We start from the raw sequence: 19,601 nt of genomic DNA on the forward strand, positions 1-19,601 counted from the left end.
AGAAGCCCTGTGGGAGGCATGCTTAGTGCCAGGCTGTCCTGGGTTAGAAAACCAGTTTACTCTTTAAGCAAAGTCACTGAGTTCCTGAGTGCCCATGTGAGAAAAGGCGGTTGGTGGAAAGATGCAGAAATGCTTAGGAATCCTGCTGAGGGGCCACTGGCCAGGCCCCGCCAGTGACCAGGATTCTCCATCTCCCACCTCTTTCCTCTCCTGGTGGGATGGCTGCAGGGGCTGACCTGCTAGAAGAACATCTTGGTGAAATCCGGAACCTGCGCCAGCGCCTAGAGGAGTCCATCTGCATCAATGACCGCCTGCGGGAACAGCTGGAACACCGGCTCAGCTGCACAGCACGTGGCAATGGTAGGAGAGGCCCAGAACCACCCATGTCTGGGCATGATTGGGGGACTTCTGAAGGGAGGGCTGAGCTTCACGCTTTTCAAAGCGTCATGTTAGGCTTTACTCTACTTGCTCCTTCCAAACTGTCCAGCAAGTCAGGTGGGGCAGATATTCTTATCCTCGCTTTGTAGATAGACTGGAGCTAAGAGGGAACTTTCCTCATGGCAGAACTAACAAGGTATGTCCACAGAGTGTCTGACTTCTCATCCCGTCCTTAATCTGCTCATGCAACTGCCTGCTGACCTCTCTGTGCCTTGTCATGGGATTGGCAAATGGTAGAGCCAGGCCAGCCAGGGTCCTCCCCCAGCCACTTACTGAGGTGGCCTTTCTCCTCACAGTCTCTTCTCAAGCTGCTGTCACTTGGAGGTCATTCCTTCTATACAACCTGGTCCGGCCCACAGCAGAGCAGCAACTATTGCGGGGCAGGAGCCCCAGGTGCAGCTAGGGCATGTTGTAGTGCCCGCACAGAACCCACTGGAGGAGGCACACAGAAACCAGTCATTCAGCCCACTGGGGTTTGGGTCCAGGCCTCAAGTACCCAAGCATTTCTGCTAGGTTGAAATAGTATTTCTGGAGGTACAAGATGGGTAACTTCTGAAAGCATCTGTTACCCAAATGTGTAACTTGTCTGTTTGTACTTTCTGGGACAGGATCCACCTCTAATTTCTACAGTCCTGGCCTGGAACCCACACCTCAGCTCTACAATGAGAACAGAGTCCTTAAGGAAGAAAACCGGAGCCTTCAGGCTCAGCTGAGTCATGTTTCTAGAGGTGGGTGGTAAAAGCCAGAAGAAACTGTGCTCATTCCTGTTCCCCGTCCTCCTGATCATACCAGTCACCACTTGGAGAAGCCCCAAGAGGATGATGGAATCAACACCTAATCTGCTAACCCAAAATCTCCGGGCTATTCTCAGTCTAGAAGGGACTTCTCTCTGAGAGGTTAGGGCCCTCACATTCTGAGGCTCCAGGAACAAATAGCTCTAGGAAATCCACCACCTTCATGCAACCCTAGATATTCAGATATTCAGTCATTAGTTATGAAACTGGATACTGGTTAAGTGTCTGCTCTACCTGTCCAGAATTTACTACAGCTTCCAGTGTCTCTCCCGGCACTGATCTTTCATCCCTGTCTCCTCACTACCTCTTCTCACATGCTCCTTCCAGGCTCCTCTCTGCTCAGAACTCTCAGGACTCTGAATTTGGAGGTGTCAGCAGAATGTCCTCCAGAACTTTCCCAACACTCTCCGATGGGAATCCAAAGGGGAGAGGACATCATTTCTCTGTGACCTGTGGGGTAGCTGAGCTTAGTGTCAATTGACTTGGTCAAATCAATATATTCTCAACAACAAATTATATTTATCTTCAAATGTTTATTAAAAAGCCATGAAAGACTAATAGTTTCCTAAAGCATTAAGCTCAGAATGAAAGAATGCTTGTGGAATGGGAAGAGACATCAAGTGTCTATTTTGAAATTTGCCTCTTCAGAGCAGGAAGGTGTGAGGGGAAAAGTCACTGATGGGGAAGTAACATGACTTCAAAGATAAGAGAGAAGGCACAGCTGTGAAACCACCATTGCATGCCAGGACAGGCTAGCACAGACCTCACTGGGGAGAAAATACCCAGATGTAAACAAGCATAGTCCGCCAGGTCCCGGGACTCCCCCTGCCCCTACCCCCCCAGGACTGACAGCACCTGCAGTTTGATTCTCAGAGTCCCTGTCAATGTCTCTGAGAAACCATGAAGATCATTTAGATGCCACAGGGCCAGAAAAGAACAGACTTCCCTGTTGTCAAATTGACAAATGTAAAATATTCTAAAAACCCGTAGATGAGACATCTTGATGTTGATCTTTGGCAAAATTCAAGAACAGGTTATATCACAGAGGGTGCATGAGCTTAGAAAATAGCGAGGGTTAGAAACCAGAGTGTTTTCTCTCAAAGCAGGGTAGACCTTATTAAATCAGAGGATCAGAGGCAGTGCAAAGATGAGGCTGCACCTTCCCCCAGGTGTGTGGATGTAGTCAGCTGATGCCTTCTGCCTCCCGCAGCAGCTGCGGCAAGCGCTGGTTTCCCTGTTGCCTGTGTCAGGATGGAGGAGCTTGGGCTAGTCCTGATCACCTCTGGCCCCACACTGTAAATACACCTTTGTTCTGCTCACCAGAGCGCTCCCAGGAGACAGAATGCCTGAGGGAGGCTCTACTGTCCTCTCAATCCCGCCTTCAAGAGCTGGAAATGGAGCTAGAGCACCAAAAGGAGGAACGGCAGCAGCTTTTGGAAGACTTGAAGGAGAAGCAGCAGGAGATCTTGCACTTCCAGGAGGAGCGCCTGTCCCTCCAGGAGAAAGACTCTAGGTAAGATGGAGCCCAGCGAGAAGGAAGGTAGCCCTGTTTTCAGATTTAGAAGAGCGGAGAATGGCAAGACTGGTATTGGTACCTTTCAGGACCCTCAGTTTCCCACCTGCTATTCCTGAATTATGGATGACTTTGAGGAGAGAGAAGGACTTCTCTGGGGATGCCTTTTTCACTCCAAAGTTGGGAGAGTAAGACCCTATTTTAGAAGGTTTCAGCATATCCCGGGCACCTGGGTGGCTCGGTCGATTAAGCACCTGGCTCTCGATTTTGGCTCCGGTCATGATCTCGGAGTCCTGAGAATGAGCCCTGTGTTGGGCTCAGTGCTCAGCTCAGAGTTTGCTTGGAATTCCCTCTTCCTTTCCCTCCTCCTCTGCCCCTCCTACTGCTTGCAGCACTTCATGCTCTCACTCTCTCAAATAAATAAATAAATCTTTAAAAAAAATTTTCAGCATATCAATTCTAGAGAAAAAATGTACTCATCCTTCCAGTTGGTTTAAGGATATTAGTCTTAGCATAATGTAGGAAGCATCCACACTAGCCGTCATACGCATCCTGGGCATAAACCCTGTGACTTCCTGTCACGGTGAGAAGAGCACCACAGGCACAGCAAGAATATGGAGCTTGTGTGTCTGCTCCCAGTGAATGTAGCTAATGGCATGACTTTAAGCAAAGTTACTGCAACCTCTCAGAGCCTCTGCTTCCACATCTGTAAAATAAAAGTAATGGTCTTCATGACCCCGGGGCTGATGTCTAGGGCAAAAACACTGTGGTGCAGAGGCTGGCTGGATGGCTGGTTGCCCTTGGAGTGGCCAGCGGCCCTGGCAGTTCAGCAGGCCCTTGCCTCTTCCCTGCAGGCTGCAGCGTAAGCTGGCCCTACTGCAGCAACAGTGTGAAGAGAAACAGCAGCTCTTCCAGTCCCTCCAGTCAGAGCTACAGATCTATGAGGCGCTTTATGGCAGTTCCAAGAAGGGTCTGAAAGGTAAGTGTTTCCCCTGCCCTGTGAGCTCACTGCCCCTTGCTTGGGATCCCCATGAGGTCCTTACCCTGGGAGTTGTAGAGCTCTGGAAAGCTACAGAGTACTGCCTAGAAAATCCCAGCCAGGTCTGGGCTTCCCAATAAGAAGAGAAGGAGTCTCTTATGCCCAAAGCCCAGAGGTTGCTGACATGAGCAAGGTCCAACTGAGAAATCTTTATAAGTAGGCCAGAAGAGTCCAACTCTATCTACCTAGATGGCCAGAGAAATGATCAAAGCCCAGATTATACAGTGATTTTTTTTAATTAAAAAAACTGTCCTGATGACACCATCATGTGAGAAAGTCTTTAATATTGTGAGTAATACATATTGACCATCCATGCAACCAGGATAACAGGCAACCTGCTCCCACCCTGACCCATTCCCCACGGAGAAAATGAAAGGATCCAAAACAATATTTACAGAAATACTTCTAATAGAATCTAAATTTCAAGCCTGGATTTAAATTTTAAACTGTTTTATTGAGGACTTTTGCCACATGCTAAAATACTGATCTAACATTTGAGAATCACCTTCTTTTTCCCCATTGTTCTTCAAATGGGGGAAGGTATTCTAAACATCAAGTTAATGACTCCAACCAGGCTGGAACAGAGGACTGACATCAATATGATGAAATTTAGAAAAGATTAAAAAAAAAAAAAAAAACACCTGAGCTTGATTAAAAATATCAGTGGTAGAAGTACAGGATGATGAGGCCTGACTCTTTAGCCATCTGTGGGCTTGAGGTTGAGGAGTTAGAAACTCACTGCAACAAGGAACTTGTAGGTCAAGGTTTGCTACAAAAGCCAACCCAAACTGAGACCACGGTAGGGTAAGAGTGGTGTCCATATGGAAAGACTATGTCGGAAATATGGAAATATTGTTAGATTTTGGGGCGCCATCTTGTAAAAGGGACATTGACAAACCAGGGAACAGAGTGATGACAGGGGTCACCATGCTGAGGGACCTGAAATCTCAAACTGATTGAAGAAACTAATTTTTGGCCTGGAAAAGATCACAAGGAGATAAGAACTGGCTTTAAATATTTGAAGAACTAAAAATAAATAAATAAATAAATAAATAAATAAATAAATAAATAAATAAATAAATATTTGAAGAACTATCAGGTGAAAAAGAGATGATATGTTTGGTGTCCCTTCAGATGGCTGAACACCAGTCAAAGGCTGAGTGAAGGACAGTGGAATTTTGACTTACTTAATTATGCCTTCCTTATCACTAGAGCCTTCAAGTGATGAAATTGCTAGTTTGTGAAGGAATAAGCTTCCAATCCAAGCTCCCTTTGAATAGAAAGGGATGACTTGTCAGGAATCCCATAAAAGCATCTCTTGCTTTGGATGGGATGTTGGCTCTCGAATCCTTTCAGTTCTAATTTTTTTTTCATTCTATGTTTAAAAATTCTTTAAGCAATATAGAATTTTCAATATCCAGCCAAATTTGAATTTTCATAAAACCTGATTGGATTTCCTAATGGGCTGATGAGAAGGTGAACCAGAACTTGAAGAAGTGTCAGGGACACTGCAGGCTGAGCAATAGCTAGTGTGCACTCATGGGAGCGTTGGATCAGGGAGTGTGAGGAGTCAGGTCAGTTGATGGAACAGATGATGCCAATATATAGAGGACCTACAAGGTACAGTGACAGTTTACATTCTACGTAGCAGGCCATGGAAAGTGCATATGTTTTTCCAAGCAAAACAGGTAGTTGACAGGAACAGAACTCTCCAACGATAGGACTGGTGGGACATGCTGAAGTTGGGAGACATTCCAATCAGGGAAGCTCACTGTATGGGTGCAATGATTGGGCATTTATTTATGTATGTCAGGAGAGGCTGATCTAAGGTGCTGTTGGGAAGATACAAAGGAATGGATAGAATGGCAATTTTTTAAAGAAAAACAAGCAAAACTGTGAGAATTTGGATGTAGGAAAGAAAGACAGGAAGGAGCTTCATGGAACTTCGGGGTTGATATCTAGAAAATACTTCATCCTGACTACATGCCTTTCATGCCTTACTCCATTCTTACAGGTATTTAAGGAGTCATTTCTTTTTTTCATTTTTTTTAAATTTTTTTAATTTATTTATAATAGTCACAGAGAGAGAGAGAGAGAGAGAGAGGCAGAGACATAGGCAGAGGGAGAAGCAGGCTCCATGCACTGGGAGCCCGACGTGGGATTCGATCCCGGGTCTCCAGGATCGCGCCCTGGGTCTCCAGGATCGCCCTAAACCGCTGTGCCACCCAGGGATCCCTAAGGAGTCATTTCAAAGCTACTACCACCAAGCCTCCATAATCTTTAATTTTATAATCCCATGAGAACTGTGAATTCTGTGAAATCTCTTTCATATATTCATTTGGTCACAAAACCTATCTGAACTGACCAAAGGGGTATTCACAGCCATTACTTATCCCACTCAGTGACACTGTTCATCTGGCTCATCACAGAAATGTGAATGTGTTCGACCAAAGGCCTGTGGCCCAGATGCAACCAGATGCATGTGCTATTTATGATAGATGGTATATAGGTCCTATTGCCTTTCTAAGCAACAAAACAAATTCTACTCATTGCAATATATTTGGCTTCAAGCTTTCAGGTAAGAGAGGTGGTCTTGTAGAATATTTCTCAGCTGTCTTCATCCCCAGTATGAAGAAACAGACTGTGTTTGGCAAATGAAGGCACCCTCCCCGTCCCCTCCAAAAAAAAGCAAAACCATGGAGAAGTGGAACCATCCAGTGAGCTGGCACTTCTGGCCTCCAGTGAAGACTCCCATTTCTACGTACTGCCAAAGGCCTGGCACTCTCCTCTTCTTCTCTTCCATGACTCCTGAGCATGGTGGCATCAACTCTCCTTCTCCCTCATCCCCTGCCCTTCTCTAGTCCAGTGGTGACCCCCGATCTTAGAAGACCCTGCTCTCGGGATCCCTGGGTGACGCAGCGGTTTGGCGCCTGCCTTTGGCCCAGGGCGCGATCCTGGAGACCCGGGATCGAATCCCACGTCGGGCTCCCGGTGCATGGAGCCTGCTTCTCCCTCTGCCTGTGTCTCTGCCTCTCTCTCTCTCTGTGACTATCATAAATAAATAAAAAAATTAAAAAAAAAAAAGAAGACCCTGCTCTCTGGCCTGTAGGTCTAGGGTTCCTGTGGAAGCAGAATAATACTAGGCTTGACCTCTGATCCAAGGCTCTCTGGCTGCATGTGGGTCACATGAGCCTCAAGAAAATTCCAATGTGTGGTATCTCAACTCAATGTGAGCCAGGAAAAGTGGTAGCTGCATCCCAGTTGTGTGGCCTGGGTCCCTGAGAGGACAGTGGGGTCCTGAGCAGAGAGGGATATCACAGAGGAGTGTTTTAACAGATGCTTGTGATGTAGTTCTGGAATACAGGTGAGGTTGGGTGAGGTGAGGTCTGGAGCTGACAGCCAAGAAAGAATTCTTGAGATGTCTTTGGTGCAAAATGTCTTTGGTTTTATTAAAGCTGGGGACAGGACCCCTCTGCAGGAGCAGCTGCCCCAGGGTTGTGAGGGGTTGCTGATTAAATACTTGGGAGTTGAGGGAGATTAGGAAAAGGGAGGTTTCTAGAGGATTTTCATATGTTAAAGAAGACATACTTGGAGGCCATGCAGTTGTCAAGTTGAGGTTGTTTTTCCTTCTAGCAAAGCATTACCATTAAGATTTTTTGGAGCATCATGGAGGAATGTCACACAAATCCCATCCAGGATTATGTGGATTGGAGAAGGGGGTAGTTTACCGGGTGTCAGTTTGTGCTTTTTCCTCAGCTAGACTTCTGCTCCTTCATCATTTGGAAATGCTTGGATCCATGTCACCATACACCTCCTCTCCTTTCAGCTTCCACTTGGGATGCCTATCACCAGGTCCCTTTGAGCAGTGACTTGAGCCACCTGGTGGCAGAGATCCGAGCTTTGCGAGGGCAGCTGGAGCAAAGCATACAGGTGAATAACTGTCTGCGACTGCAGCTGGAGCAGCAGCTGGATGGCGGAAGGAGCAAAACCAGCCTCAATCCCTCTTCCACCAGCCAGGAGGACCCTGGAGACAAGCAAGGTAGGAAGGACAAGGGGACCTATAGTGAGCAGGGCAGTCGCGAGGATGTCACTGGTCAAAGGGACCGACTTACCTCTTCCACACTCCTTGGGGTCAGGGTGAAATGGGAGCTTTGGGAGAAAGCATGGGATTTAGGATCACAGCTGGCTCCAGATTCTGAGTTTGCCACTACAGGTTGCTTGCCTTGGGCAAGGTGTTTGAAGCCCTCAGGTACTTAAGCCTTAGTTTTCTCCTCTTCAAGATGAAGATGATAATCATATAGACGTTGTATGTCATTTGGAGCATGACATGAAATCACTTACAAGTGCCTGACACAAGAATTGCTCAACAGTAACTAGCTGTGTATGTTAACGTATATTCCTTGTATTTGGGAAGTGCTTTAAAATGTACCATTGATGGGGGAACACAGGGCTAGCTGAGGACAAGGCACGAGCCTGGGGCAGCACATTGACAAGTCCTTGAAACAGGCAAAGGGACTTTCCTCTGCGGACTCAACTGCCTCAATGTTCATACTTTCAGCGGTTTAGCGCGCTGCCTTCAGCCCAGGGCGTGATTCTGGAGACTGGGGATAGAGTCCCTCGTCAGGCTCCCTGCATGGAGCCTGCTTCTCCCTCTGCCTGTGTCTGTACCTCTCTCTGTGTCTCTCACAAATAAATAAATAAAATCTTAAAAAAAAAAAAAAAAACTTTGCTAAGGGCAAAGGGCAATCTTAGCCAAACCCCCAGGAGCCTGTAAGACTACCTTAACATAGAAAAATTCCTTAAAAAAAAAAAAAAAGAAAGAAAGAAAGAAAAATTCCTTTAGAAATTTCCTTTATTTTATTTTTTTTTAAATTTTATTTATTTATGATAGTCACAGAGAGAGAGAGAGAGGCAGAGACACAGGCAGAGGGAGAAGCAGGCCCCATGCACCAGGAGCCTGACAGGGGGATTCGATCCCGGGTCTCCAGGATCTTGCCCTGGGCCAAAGGCAGGCGCTAAACCACTGCACCACCCAGGGATCCCTAGAAATTTCCTTTATCTCTAAACCCCCAAGATACATGTTGGCAATCATCCCCCAAGCACATGGCCCACCCATATACATCTGAAGGGTCTCATGACTCAGGGTTTATTAGACGTTAATAAGTGACCTCTTCCCAACAATAGCTAGCCCCCTCAAGGTCCTGGAGAGCTTGCTTCCAAAATTCCTTAGATAGTAAACTATCCTCAAACCCCTCCCAACTCCCAGGGATATATAATCAGCCATCCCTCACAGGCCTGGGGCAGCAGCTCTTCCTCCCCAAGGGTTCTGTCCTGTGCTTTAATAAAACCACCATTTTGCACCAAAGATGTCTCAAGAATTCTTTCTTGGTCATCAGCTCCGGACCTCATCTATATTCCAAAACTTCATCACCATGAATTTTCAAACAATTTTTCAAACTGTTTCATCCAAGGAAAGGGAGGTTTTACTCTCAGTATTTCACATGGGAAAATTCTGGCATTGAGACCTTAACTGGAATCCTAAGGTTTGCAGCCAGAGGTTTGGATTTCCAGCCCGTCCTTCGTCCTCACTGTGCTCTGTGTCAGTATCGCTGGCCTCCCATTCTCTAATTTTGAGGGGAACTCAGCTGGGAGGAAACCATTCCTGCCCCCGGGGCAGTCCTGGCTGTGGAAAAGCACTGACCGGACAATTATCTTATTTGTCAAATGAAGGTGACTGCTTCTGAGATCATGCATTGTGGCCATTAAATAAGAACGAGTTAAAAAATAATAAATAGGGATCCCTGGGTGGCGCAGCGGTTTAGCGCCTGCCTTTGGCCCAGGGCGCGATCCTGGAGACCCGGGATCGAATCCCACGTCGGGCTCCCGGTGCATGGAGCCTGCTTCTCCCTCTGCCTCTCTCTCTCTCTCTCTCTCTCTCTCTCTCTCTGTGACTATCATAAATAAATAAAAATTAAAAAAAAAATAATAATAAATAGGGATCCCTGGGTGGCGCAGCGGTTTGGCGCCTGCCTTTGGCCCAGGGCGCGATCCTGGAGACCCGGGATCGAATCCCACGTCAGGCTCCCGGTGCATGGAGCCTGCTTCTCCCTCTGCCTGTATCTCTGCCTCTCTCTCTCTCTGTGTGTGTGTGACTATCATAAATAAATAAAAATTTAAAAAAAATAATAATAAATAAATACATACATACATACATACATACATACATACATACATACATACATACGAGTTGCGTGGGCTGCCGAGCATCTTGCCTGGCCTGTAGAAACTGCTGGACTGCATTAGGTGGATCCCTGGCTCTCCTCAGGCTGCCACAATGGTTGTAGTGTTCAGTTGTGATTCCCAACTTTCCCCTCTCACTGTGTCCCCACGACACCAGCCGGGATTTAGTACCGGTGACGCCACGGCTTCTCCTGCTCCTCACCCAGCACAGACACCTGGCCTGGAAAGCTGGTTCTAAACCACCTTTGCCTGAGCAGGATCGTTCCGGTCTTCTCTGTGATATTTTCCACTTCCTCCACTGGAGGGTTGCTGCCTGGTGTCCAGGAGGGGATCTCTAGCGCACCATGGCTTCTGTCTCTACTCTTCTCATCCTACTACATTTTTTCCAGCACTAACTCAGGATGGTGATTGGAATGCTAGTTTAATTGGTGACAAATCAATTCATTCTTTGATCCAGTAATTTTGATACATATATTACAAAAATGTGATGTGGGAAAATTGGGGTTCGGAGCTGACAGCCAAGAAAGAACTCTTGACACATTTTTGGTGCAATAAGGTGTTTGTATTATAGCATGGGGACAGAACTTGTGGGCAGAAAGAGCTGGACTGAAGCTGTGAGGAACCATTGATTATATACTTTGGAGTTGGCAGAGGTAAAGGCAAAGGGATGTTTCCAAAAGGATTTTCATATGCTAAAGAAGACTCAGAGGATACCATACCGGAGGCCTGGCTATTGTCAAGCTTAGACTGTTTTTCCCCCTAGCAAGTCATTAACATTAAGACAGTTGGGAGTTCCTGAACTACTGTCCTGTTCTGCCTGCCTCAAGTATTTGTCAGTGAGCTGCAGGTTATAAGGAAATCTTTTTAGTTTTATCTACATTTATTTTGCCTTTGTTTTCCACATCATACGTACACATATTTATATTTAGTTACAAATCATTGTATTAGGGATGCCTGGGTGGCTCAGTGGTTGAGTGTGTGCCTTGGGCTCAGATCATGATCCTGCATCCAGGGATGGAGTCCCTCATTAGGCTCCCCACAGAGAATCTGCTTCTCCCTCTGCCTGTGTCTCTGCCTCTCATGAATAAATAAATAAAATCTTAAAAAAAAAAAAAAAACCTGCAAGGCGTTGTATTAGAAATTGCACGCAGAAATATATTCAAAACACAGGTTAGAAAAATGTACCTAGAAATTTTTCAAACCAGAAGTTGCTTCTCATGGAACACACTTCCACTAAAGGAACGTGTTTTTGTTCCAAACTAAGGGATTTTTTTTTTGCTGTCACTTACAATCCTGGTCTGTGAGTGAGGATCATATGAGATGAATCACGCTGCCTTAGATATCTGCTGGTGAAGACTAGGCTGTGCATGGGGCTTGATGAGTAGTGTGTTCTGGGGATCCTGAAAATTGTTCTTCTCTTTCCACCCTAGACTCAATTGCTTCCCCTCCAGTCCGAGATGTTGGCATGAATTCTCCAGCTCTCATGTTCCCTAGCTCTTCTCCTGCTGCTCCAGGCTCAGAGACAGCTATTTTCAATAGGATAAATGGTAAGTATGGCAACTGAAGAATTCAGGGACTGATGATGGGAAGTTATTAATGCAAGTAACCTTGGTTACTAATGGACACATTATCTGATTGGAGAGATTTTTCTCCCCGGGTCCCGAGGTCTTTAGCCCTACTCATTGCACCTTCTGTGGCCACGTTTCTTGCCATTATCCCTCCTGTGGTTTTCCTTTGGCTCTGTTGTGCTTCATTGCACTTTAATCTTTCTCCTTGTAAGTGCTCTCTGCAGTCAGCTTAATTTCTTTGTCTGTGTCTTCCTAACCTGAGATTTAAAATTTTTTATTCGAATACTATTTGTCCTGGATATTTCATTTGTCAATAAGGATTTGGCTCCCCTCAATTTTATCATTATGAGATGATGTAAGAAAGACTGGAAAAACAGAACCCAGAAATCTATGGGCTTGGCACCTTGCTTGTATCTTCCTGTATGATGAAGTTTTGGAATATAGGTGAGGTCTGGAGCTGATGACCAAGAAAGAATTCTTGAGATGTCTTTGGTGCAAAATGGTGGTTTTATTAAAGCACAGGACAGAACCCTTGGGCAGGAAGAGCTGCTGCCCCAGGCCTGTGAGGGATGGCTGATTATATTCCTGGGAGTTGGGAGGGGTTTGAGGATAGTTTTCTATCTAAGGAATTTTGGAAGCAAGCTCTCCAGGACCTTGAGGGGGCTAGCTATTGTTGGGAAAAGGTCACTTATTAACGTCTAATAAACCCTGAGTCATGAGACCCTTCAGATGTATATGGGTGGGCCATGTGCTTGGGGGATGATTGCCAACATGTATCTTGGGGGTTTAGAGATAAAGGAAATTTCTAAAGGAATTTTTATATGCTAAAGTAGGCTTACAGGATCCTAGCGGTCAGGCTAAGATTGCCCTTTGCCTTTAGCAAAGCATGAACATTGAGGCAGTTGTCCATAGAGGAATGTCCCTCTGCCTGTTTCAAGGGCTTGTCAATGTGCTGCCCCAGGCTTGTGCTTTGTTCCCAGCTAGTCCTGTTACCTCATCACATAGTATCTCTCCTGTTCCTGACCTCTTTGACTACTTGATGTCTCTTTTAGAGTGAAGTGGACTGAGATTATGCTCTTCACTGTGGATTCCATGTTGTTCTGGTTTTGTTTTTCAGAGCTGAATTTGGATGCTTTTCCAGTAATGAAGAACTCTCCCAAGCTGGAGGGCGAAGCTATCGATGGCTCCTTTGCCAATAAGCACGGCCGCCATGTGATTGGCCACATTGATGACTATAGTGCCCTAAGACAGCAGATTGGTGAGGGCAAAGTGCTGGTCAAAAAGATAACAGCACTTGTGAGATCAGCCTACACCCTCCCTGGCCTTGAAACTCAGGCGACAGAGGTAATCACATCATAGGTCTGAGGTCCTCCTCTTCCTTGTGCCCTTTTTCTTTCTGATTTTAGCTCCTTCTCCTGCTGTACATCTCCCACAGTTGAGGATACATCTTATGCTTAACACTCAGCCAGGCCTCTCTTTTCCATCTCCTATCTTCATTATAAACTCTGTTCTGATTGACATTTCCTCTCAGAACCACAGAAAAGCCTGTGCAGCATTGTCATCCTCATCTGTAGAGCATTAGCTGAGCATTGGATGACATGTGGTGCTCTGCTGAGCACCTTTTGGTAGCTTCCTGTCTGATCCAGTCACCCTGGAGCATGGTCATCCATGGGTAGAGTAAAATCACTTAATCAGATGGCTGGAAATTCAAGATTTGCATCCCAATGGGCCTCATGCTGTTAGAAGGGGTGAGAAGCCTGGCAGCCAGGGGACTGCTCTGTGCAAACTGAGCAGGGGAAGGAAGCAGCCAGCAAGCTTTCTCAAAGTACTTCCTTGTTCAGAGAAGTACCAGCTGCTGGGGCAACCCCAATGGCCCAGCCGTTTAGCACTGCCTTCAGCCGGGGGTGTGATCCTGGAGACCCTGGATCGAGTCCCACATCAGGCTCCCTGCATGGAGCCTGCTTCTCCCTCTGCCTGTGTCTCTGCCTCTCTATCTCTGTGTGTGTGTGTGTGTGTGTGTGTGTGTGTGTGTGTGTGTCTGTCATGAGTAAATAAATAAAATCTTTAAAAAAAAAAAAAAAGTAGTACCAGCTGCTGTGCTAAGCCACTGGAGATACATGGATGTGCAGGGACAACCCTTTCCCCAAGAGCCCCTACCACAGAGAGAAAGCCACACATCCAAGTAAATAAGGACAACAGAGGGTCTGCGGTCCTTGTCAGAAGCCATCCTCTTGAGTTGTGAGGGCAGGAAACAGAGGGTTCATTCTGTGGGGCAAGGAAAGTCACAGGGTCCTGGAGGAACCATTGCGGGGTGCACAGTTTCTCTGGGTGATGGAGGATGACATTCCAGGTCAAGGGAATGGCATCTCAGTCCTTGGAGCTACAAATGGTTCAGCCCAGTTGAAGCAGAGGGTGTGATTTAGGGGTTTGTACAGGGGGTACCAATGCAAAATCAAGGACCTAAGACTTGAGAGCAAGGAGCAGGACTAGAAGTGATTCTTGCAGTTTGGAGGTCACTGCTGAGGTGGAGATCCTGGGCTTCCGGGTATAAAGGGGTTTCACAGGGTCAGTCAGGCCCGTGTGTGGGTGTTGCACTCATGAAGGAAACTTGAGCCCTGTGCTGGGTGGGGGAGAGAGGGGCAAGACAGTGTGATCTCTCAGCCTCAATGATGTCCAAGACTATCTCCCCCATCTCTACCTTCTCCCAGGTGCCAGGTGGCAAAGGCATCCATGAACTTGGGAGCAGCACCCAAGCCCTGCAGCACGTGCTGGAGGAGTCGGCCTCCCTCCTCAATATGTTCTGGCGAGCGGCCCTGCCAAGCTCCAGCCCTGCCCTGTCTGGCAACATGGTGAGTGGCAGCATCCTTCCCTGCTTCTTCCCCAGATGGCATTCTGCCTCTTTGGTTCCACACGTCCTAAAGGTCAGGAGCTGAACAGTTGAGGTGGGACAGAGGGGCTGTAGAGGAGTGTCCCTGGAGGGAGATGGGTCACCTCTGGTGGCTGCTTGCAGTGCAGCTCTTCCGACACCCCTTCTCCTCCCACCCCCTGCAGAGAGGGAAGGGCACAATATATAGACAGCATTTTGTCTTTCTCTCAAATAAAGAAGTAAAGATCTTAAAAAGAAAGAAAAAGTAAAGGGTGCATGGGTGGTTCATTTACTTAACTGTCTCACTTCTCCTGGGGTCCTGGGATCAAGCCCCACATCAGGCTCCCTGCTCAGTGGGGAGCATACTTCTCCCTCTGCCTCTGCCCGTCCCCCCTGCTCCCTTTCTCTCTCTCTCTCTCCCTCTTTATCTCTCTCTCTCTCAAGTAAATAAATACAATCTTTAAGTAAAAATCTTTAAAAAACAATATGGAGAAGGTAGATACACAAGAATGCTGGTGACCCATGAATGTTCAGGTTCTTTTACTTTCTCAACTTACCTGAACTGAAAAGTTTAGGGACATGTGAAAGGGTCAACACCTCCTTTCCCTGTGCTACCCCCACAGAATGTCACCATAAGATGACCAGCCTTTAGCCACCCACTGCATCCCAACCTACAGATTACTTCCACATCTCTGGGACAGGCCCAGGAGAGTCAGCCACCCCCCGACTTATGAAGGGCTCTCAGATATGAGGATTAGATTCTGGTTGGCAGGATCCTGGACAGGAAGGTTTCTCAATCTCCCCCGCCCCTCCCCTGCCCCATCCCCCATGACCATGGGAGCCAAGTTAATATCAATGACACCTTACAGGCTCCAACTATGCCAGTTCCAAGGGAGAGAGTGTTTTGCCATCTTGAAGTTGGTACAAATATTTACAACATGGCAGACTGTATCCGCAGGCATAACATTCCCAAGGAGCAAGTCTTATCCGTGAGGCCAGGGCAGGAGAACGGATGTCAGCCACTAACTGTGAGCTCTGTTCCCCACTGGGAGTTCTGGTATTTCCCTGGAGGCCTGAGTTCATCTCCATGGGGCTCCCAGGTTCGCAGTGTCCTGACCTGATGGGCTCATCCTAAGCTGGCCTCAGCTGGAGGGTTTTAGAGGCTTTCCTGGAGGGAATCCAGTCCAGAAATCATTGAGAAGATTATAGAATCCCACTTTTTATTTTCAAGAGCCACAAAGCATGAGGAGCTTTAGGCTTTCTGACCATTGACAGAGAGCCTCTAATACTTCCCCAGGGACAGGCCATGAAAAAGGAACTTCTGGAACTGAGAACCAAACTGACCAAACAGGAGACCCTCCTTCAGTGCACAGCTGAGCGTCTAAAGACCACCCACCAGCAGAAGGAGAGCATGGAGCAGTTCATCTTCAGCCATTGTGGGTGTCCTGAGCCAGGGGATGGGAGAGGAGATTGGGGGTGCAGTGGGGGAGGGTGTTCCACACTCCCTACTTAGGCTGTGGATGACAAGACAGATTGGGGGGAAGGGGCAGACTGATGCAATGTCCCCAAACCTCCTGTGACAGGAGTCCTTGTGGGTGCAGAGGGAGGGGCAGGTGGGGCAGCAGGAGGCCCTGGGTTGACCTGCCAGAAAGACACACTTTAGAACCCACACCAGGCAAATATGGGCCAAGCTGGTCACTTCTGCCTGCCTGGCTGTTTTTGTTGTTTCAGTGACCAGGACACATGATGTTTTGAAGAAGGCAAGGACTAATTTGGAGGTAAGGATCCCCTTGCACCAGTCCAAGCCACAGAGCCCAGCCCAAATCTCTCCCCATGTCTTCAGAGTCTGCGGACTTCTGCAGAGTCTGCCGACCCGCTCTGACCTTCCAGGAGAAGATTTCTAGTCCACTTGTAGGACTGGGGTCCTCAATAAGCCTCCTTCCAGCTTCGCTCCCCATCACCTCTCCCGCCCCAGCTCCTCCCCTGCCATCTCGGCTCCTTGTCACTTTGTCACCCTCTTCTCTCCTCTCTACATTTCTTCCCTCCTTTAGGCCAAGTCAGGAATCCGAGGAAAGCAAGTGAGTTGATTCTCAAGGTCAGGGGACATGGGGAGACAGCCTCTGAATCAGCATCCAGGAAAGGGGTGTTGGGGCCAGCTCTAGGGTTTCCCGTAACACTTCTCATTCACTTCATGAACACATGAAAACAAGATGCAATCTAATCGGTTGCTCCACTGCATACTCTATCAGGCTGAGAAGAGCAATTCAATTTTCATACAACTTTTTCCAAAGAAAACCATTGGTTCTTATTGACCTAAAAGCGAATTTGGTAACAAATAAAAATGAAACTTGAGGAGACATGTTACCATATGGCAGGCATTCTGTACATTACCTTAAAATACTAATACATTCCCTAGCAAGTTTGATGATGAATAGCAGGTGGCCTGCAAATCAGAACCTAAACCTTTCACATGGTCTTTAAAGCTCTGCCATGAGCAATGGGGCCTATTCCTAGGATGGTTCCTTGACTGTAACCTGAGAGAATGTTGATCCCACAGCATGAAATGGGTCAGGACATGAGTTCACTCTCCTTTTTTTTTTTTTTTTTTTTTTGGGTGTTAACTCCCTTTTGTTCTTCTCTGCTGACTCCTTTCTTTCCTGAGCCTCTATAGAAGAACACTTACAAGATGGCCTCTGTAAAGCCTTATTCCTGCCCCAGCAAAGGTAACCCTACAGCCCCAAACACGGACTGGCTTCCCCTTGATTGGACATTTCCTCTGCACTTCCCAGAGACCAATGGAAAGGACCTAAGGCCCAGTGTCTAATCCCTGTCCCTGAGGCTTTGGGTGGCCCCTCATCTGTAAGAGGGGGCACTAGACTCAGGGGGTTCTGAGCTCCCTGCTGACTCAGCCCCTTCCTCTCCTCATGAATAAATGGGGTGTGAACTGAACAGGGGACCTCCCTGCACAATGTCCTCTCCTTCCTACAATAGGCTGTTACTACATGTGGATGTGTCATACCAAGCCCTTCTCTGTCTGGGAGGTCACAGAAGGCAACATTTTGCTCCAAGTGACTGGGGATGGAACTGGCCCCTGAAGAGGGAGTGTGGGATCTGGGCACTATGTGTATCATGGCTCTGAGCAGGGCCATCACCTGTCCCTGGTGGTGGGGAGCTTTCTCTCTGACCTGGTGGCAGCAGGGGATCCTCAGGAGCACACTCTGCCCCTGGGTGCATCCCCCTACAGGCTCTCACAGAGCTCCTGGGTCTGCCACTGCCCAGTGCTCACTGCAGCTCAGGGAGCCACCAGCAGGGCCTGATACTGGGCTCTCAGCTTATATTTTTGTTCCCAGGTGAAGTCCCTAAGGGCTCTGGCAAGCACCCCAGTCTTGTGACCCTTGCCTTCCAGGAGCCACGCAAGAAGAGGAGCCCCCAGAGGTCCTTCAAACAGCAGGAAGGATGGGCCTGCCCCCCTTTTGTGCAGGTCCCAATCTGCTGAGGAGGCTTGGACCCCACTCCTCCGCACTGGCTGGAGGGTCCAGGAGGAGTCAGGCATGGCCCAGTGGACGAGGGGGAAAGGAAGGCAGCCTTTCCTGGGGCTAAGGAACACCATCCTTCAGGGGCTGCTCAGCCCAGCACTGAGAAAAACATGCAGGGTTTGTAGAGGAGCTCCTGACCCTGCTTCTAGGGCCACCGTGGCCTGGGAACTCGCAGCAGCCATTTCTCACTGCAGCACCTTTCTTCAGATGGTCAACTCAGGGGGCCTGGACCCTGCTTCCTACATGTGGTCCCCACATGGGAGCGCCTCAGCAGTTCTAGAGCACAGCACACAAGTGACAAAGGTGCCTGGGGGCCAGTGGGGCTCAGCCAGCACTGCTCCCAGATCCACCCTTACCTGGGGCCACGTCAGCTGGCCACACTGTCAGGCTGGGCATCAGTCTACACTGCAGCACCTGAGGGCTTTGATCCACCTGGTAAAAGCAGTGGCTTCCCACCTGCCATCTCCTGCTTAGCCTGGCACCTCCTATTTCCATTCTCTTATGATCTCCAAAGTGTGGCGACCTCACTCTAAATATGCCGTCTCTTTTCATCATCCTAACTCCTCTCTGGCAAGTAGGACTCACGGCCAGACCAAGCTCACTGAAAGTCCTGTGTAAGACAAACCAGGGATCACGTTAAGTGGCACCTCAGAAGCCCCCATTGTGTGCAAGCCTAGTCTGTGTCTTAGCAGTGCTTTAGAAGGCATGTACGCGTGTATAAATGTACCATAGATATTTATGTATGTTACTATAGCACTATGTGGAGGGCAACATAACAGGTGGACAGGGTCTGTCAGAGGAAATGAAAGAATCTTTCTGGTGGCTATGAAAGTAAAATCTGTATAAAGAATAAAACGTTTTTCTGCACCTGCTCTGTTTCTAACGTCAGTGCCAATCTCTAGGCTGGTAAGAGTATGAAAGATGCGCTGCCTCTATGAAGGTCATAGTCTAATGCTTGAAGTCTAAATTTAAAAGGAGACATCTTGCCTTCTTTGTCTTTTTCTAAGAGTCCTTAATCTGAAAATATTAGAGGGTACTTCTTAGATCTGGAGAGTCTTAGAGTCAGCAGTGGAGATCACAGGAGCCACTTCCTGGGCTCCAATCCCAAGAGTTTTAGTTGGTGAGGGTCCCAGAATCTGCATTTCTTGCATCAATACCCCAGGTGATTGTGATGCAGGTGGGCTACAGACCACAGTTTAAACTTGTCCTTTCACATTGACCCAAGACTATAAATAAAGTTGTTTTACTCAAAGACATTTGATTAACAAGTGTGTAAGTCACTCCATAAATGTTGGCATAGAGATCTGCAAATATTCCTTGGAAGAGTCCTGTTTTATGACCTTTACCTTCTAAGGATTACTATAAAGCTATCCCTCCACAATTATTTCTAGAAAGAGTTACAAACCTGGGCAATCACCACAAACATAACCCACTAATACTATCCTCACACCACCATTACCAGTAACAGAAAGATCCAACAAGAGTCAGACCTCAGGTGAGATGCCTCCTACTCTGATAGTCCATGGGGTGACCCCACATCTGCTGTCACACTCTGCTGTTCAAGTGTTTCCATGAAGGCTTTTGGTTGTCAGTATAGAGGAACTCGC

General features: G+C 47.5%; 1 protein-coding gene across 18 annotated transcripts in view; it reads left to right on the top strand.

The window, feature by feature from the left end:
• Nucleotides 1-19,248, top strand: part of PDE4DIPP2 (phosphodiesterase 4D interacting protein) — a 224,251-nt gene extending 205,003 nt beyond the window's left edge. For 7 of the 18 annotated variants that reach the window (XM_038561936.1, XM_038561943.1, XM_038561940.1 and 4 more), the window contains 13 exons: nucleotides 229-360; nucleotides 1,047-1,166; nucleotides 2,556-2,745; nucleotides 3,600-3,724; nucleotides 7,611-7,823; nucleotides 11,455-11,571; nucleotides 12,710-12,936; nucleotides 14,301-14,441; nucleotides 15,756-15,894; nucleotides 16,190-16,236; nucleotides 16,510-16,536; nucleotides 17,130-17,181; nucleotides 17,865-19,248. In XM_038561936.1, the coding sequence (XP_038417864.1) occupies nucleotides 229-360; nucleotides 1,047-1,166; nucleotides 2,556-2,745; nucleotides 3,600-3,724; nucleotides 7,611-7,823; nucleotides 11,455-11,571; nucleotides 12,710-12,936; nucleotides 14,301-14,441; nucleotides 15,756-15,894; nucleotides 16,190-16,236; nucleotides 16,510-16,536; nucleotides 17,130-17,181; nucleotides 17,865-18,058 (1,724 nt within the window). In that variant the 3' untranslated portion in view covers nucleotides 18,059-19,248. Of the gene's footprint in view, nucleotides 1-228; nucleotides 361-1,046; nucleotides 1,167-2,555; nucleotides 2,746-3,599; nucleotides 3,725-7,610; nucleotides 7,824-11,454; nucleotides 11,572-12,709; nucleotides 12,937-14,300; nucleotides 14,442-15,755; nucleotides 15,895-16,189; nucleotides 16,237-16,509; nucleotides 16,537-17,102; nucleotides 17,188-17,808 lie in introns of those variants that run through there. The other 11 variants (XM_038561946.1, XM_038561954.1, XM_038561952.1 and 8 more) reach the window with 8 other exon arrangements.
• Nucleotides 19,249-19,601: the final 353 nt, after the last annotated feature.

Source organism: Canis lupus, chromosome 17 (assembly GCF_011100685.1).
Source record: "Canis lupus familiaris isolate Mischka breed German Shepherd chromosome 17, alternate assembly UU_Cfam_GSD_1.0, whole genome shotgun sequence".
NCBI lineage: Eukaryota > Metazoa > Chordata > Mammalia > Carnivora > Canidae > Canis > Canis lupus.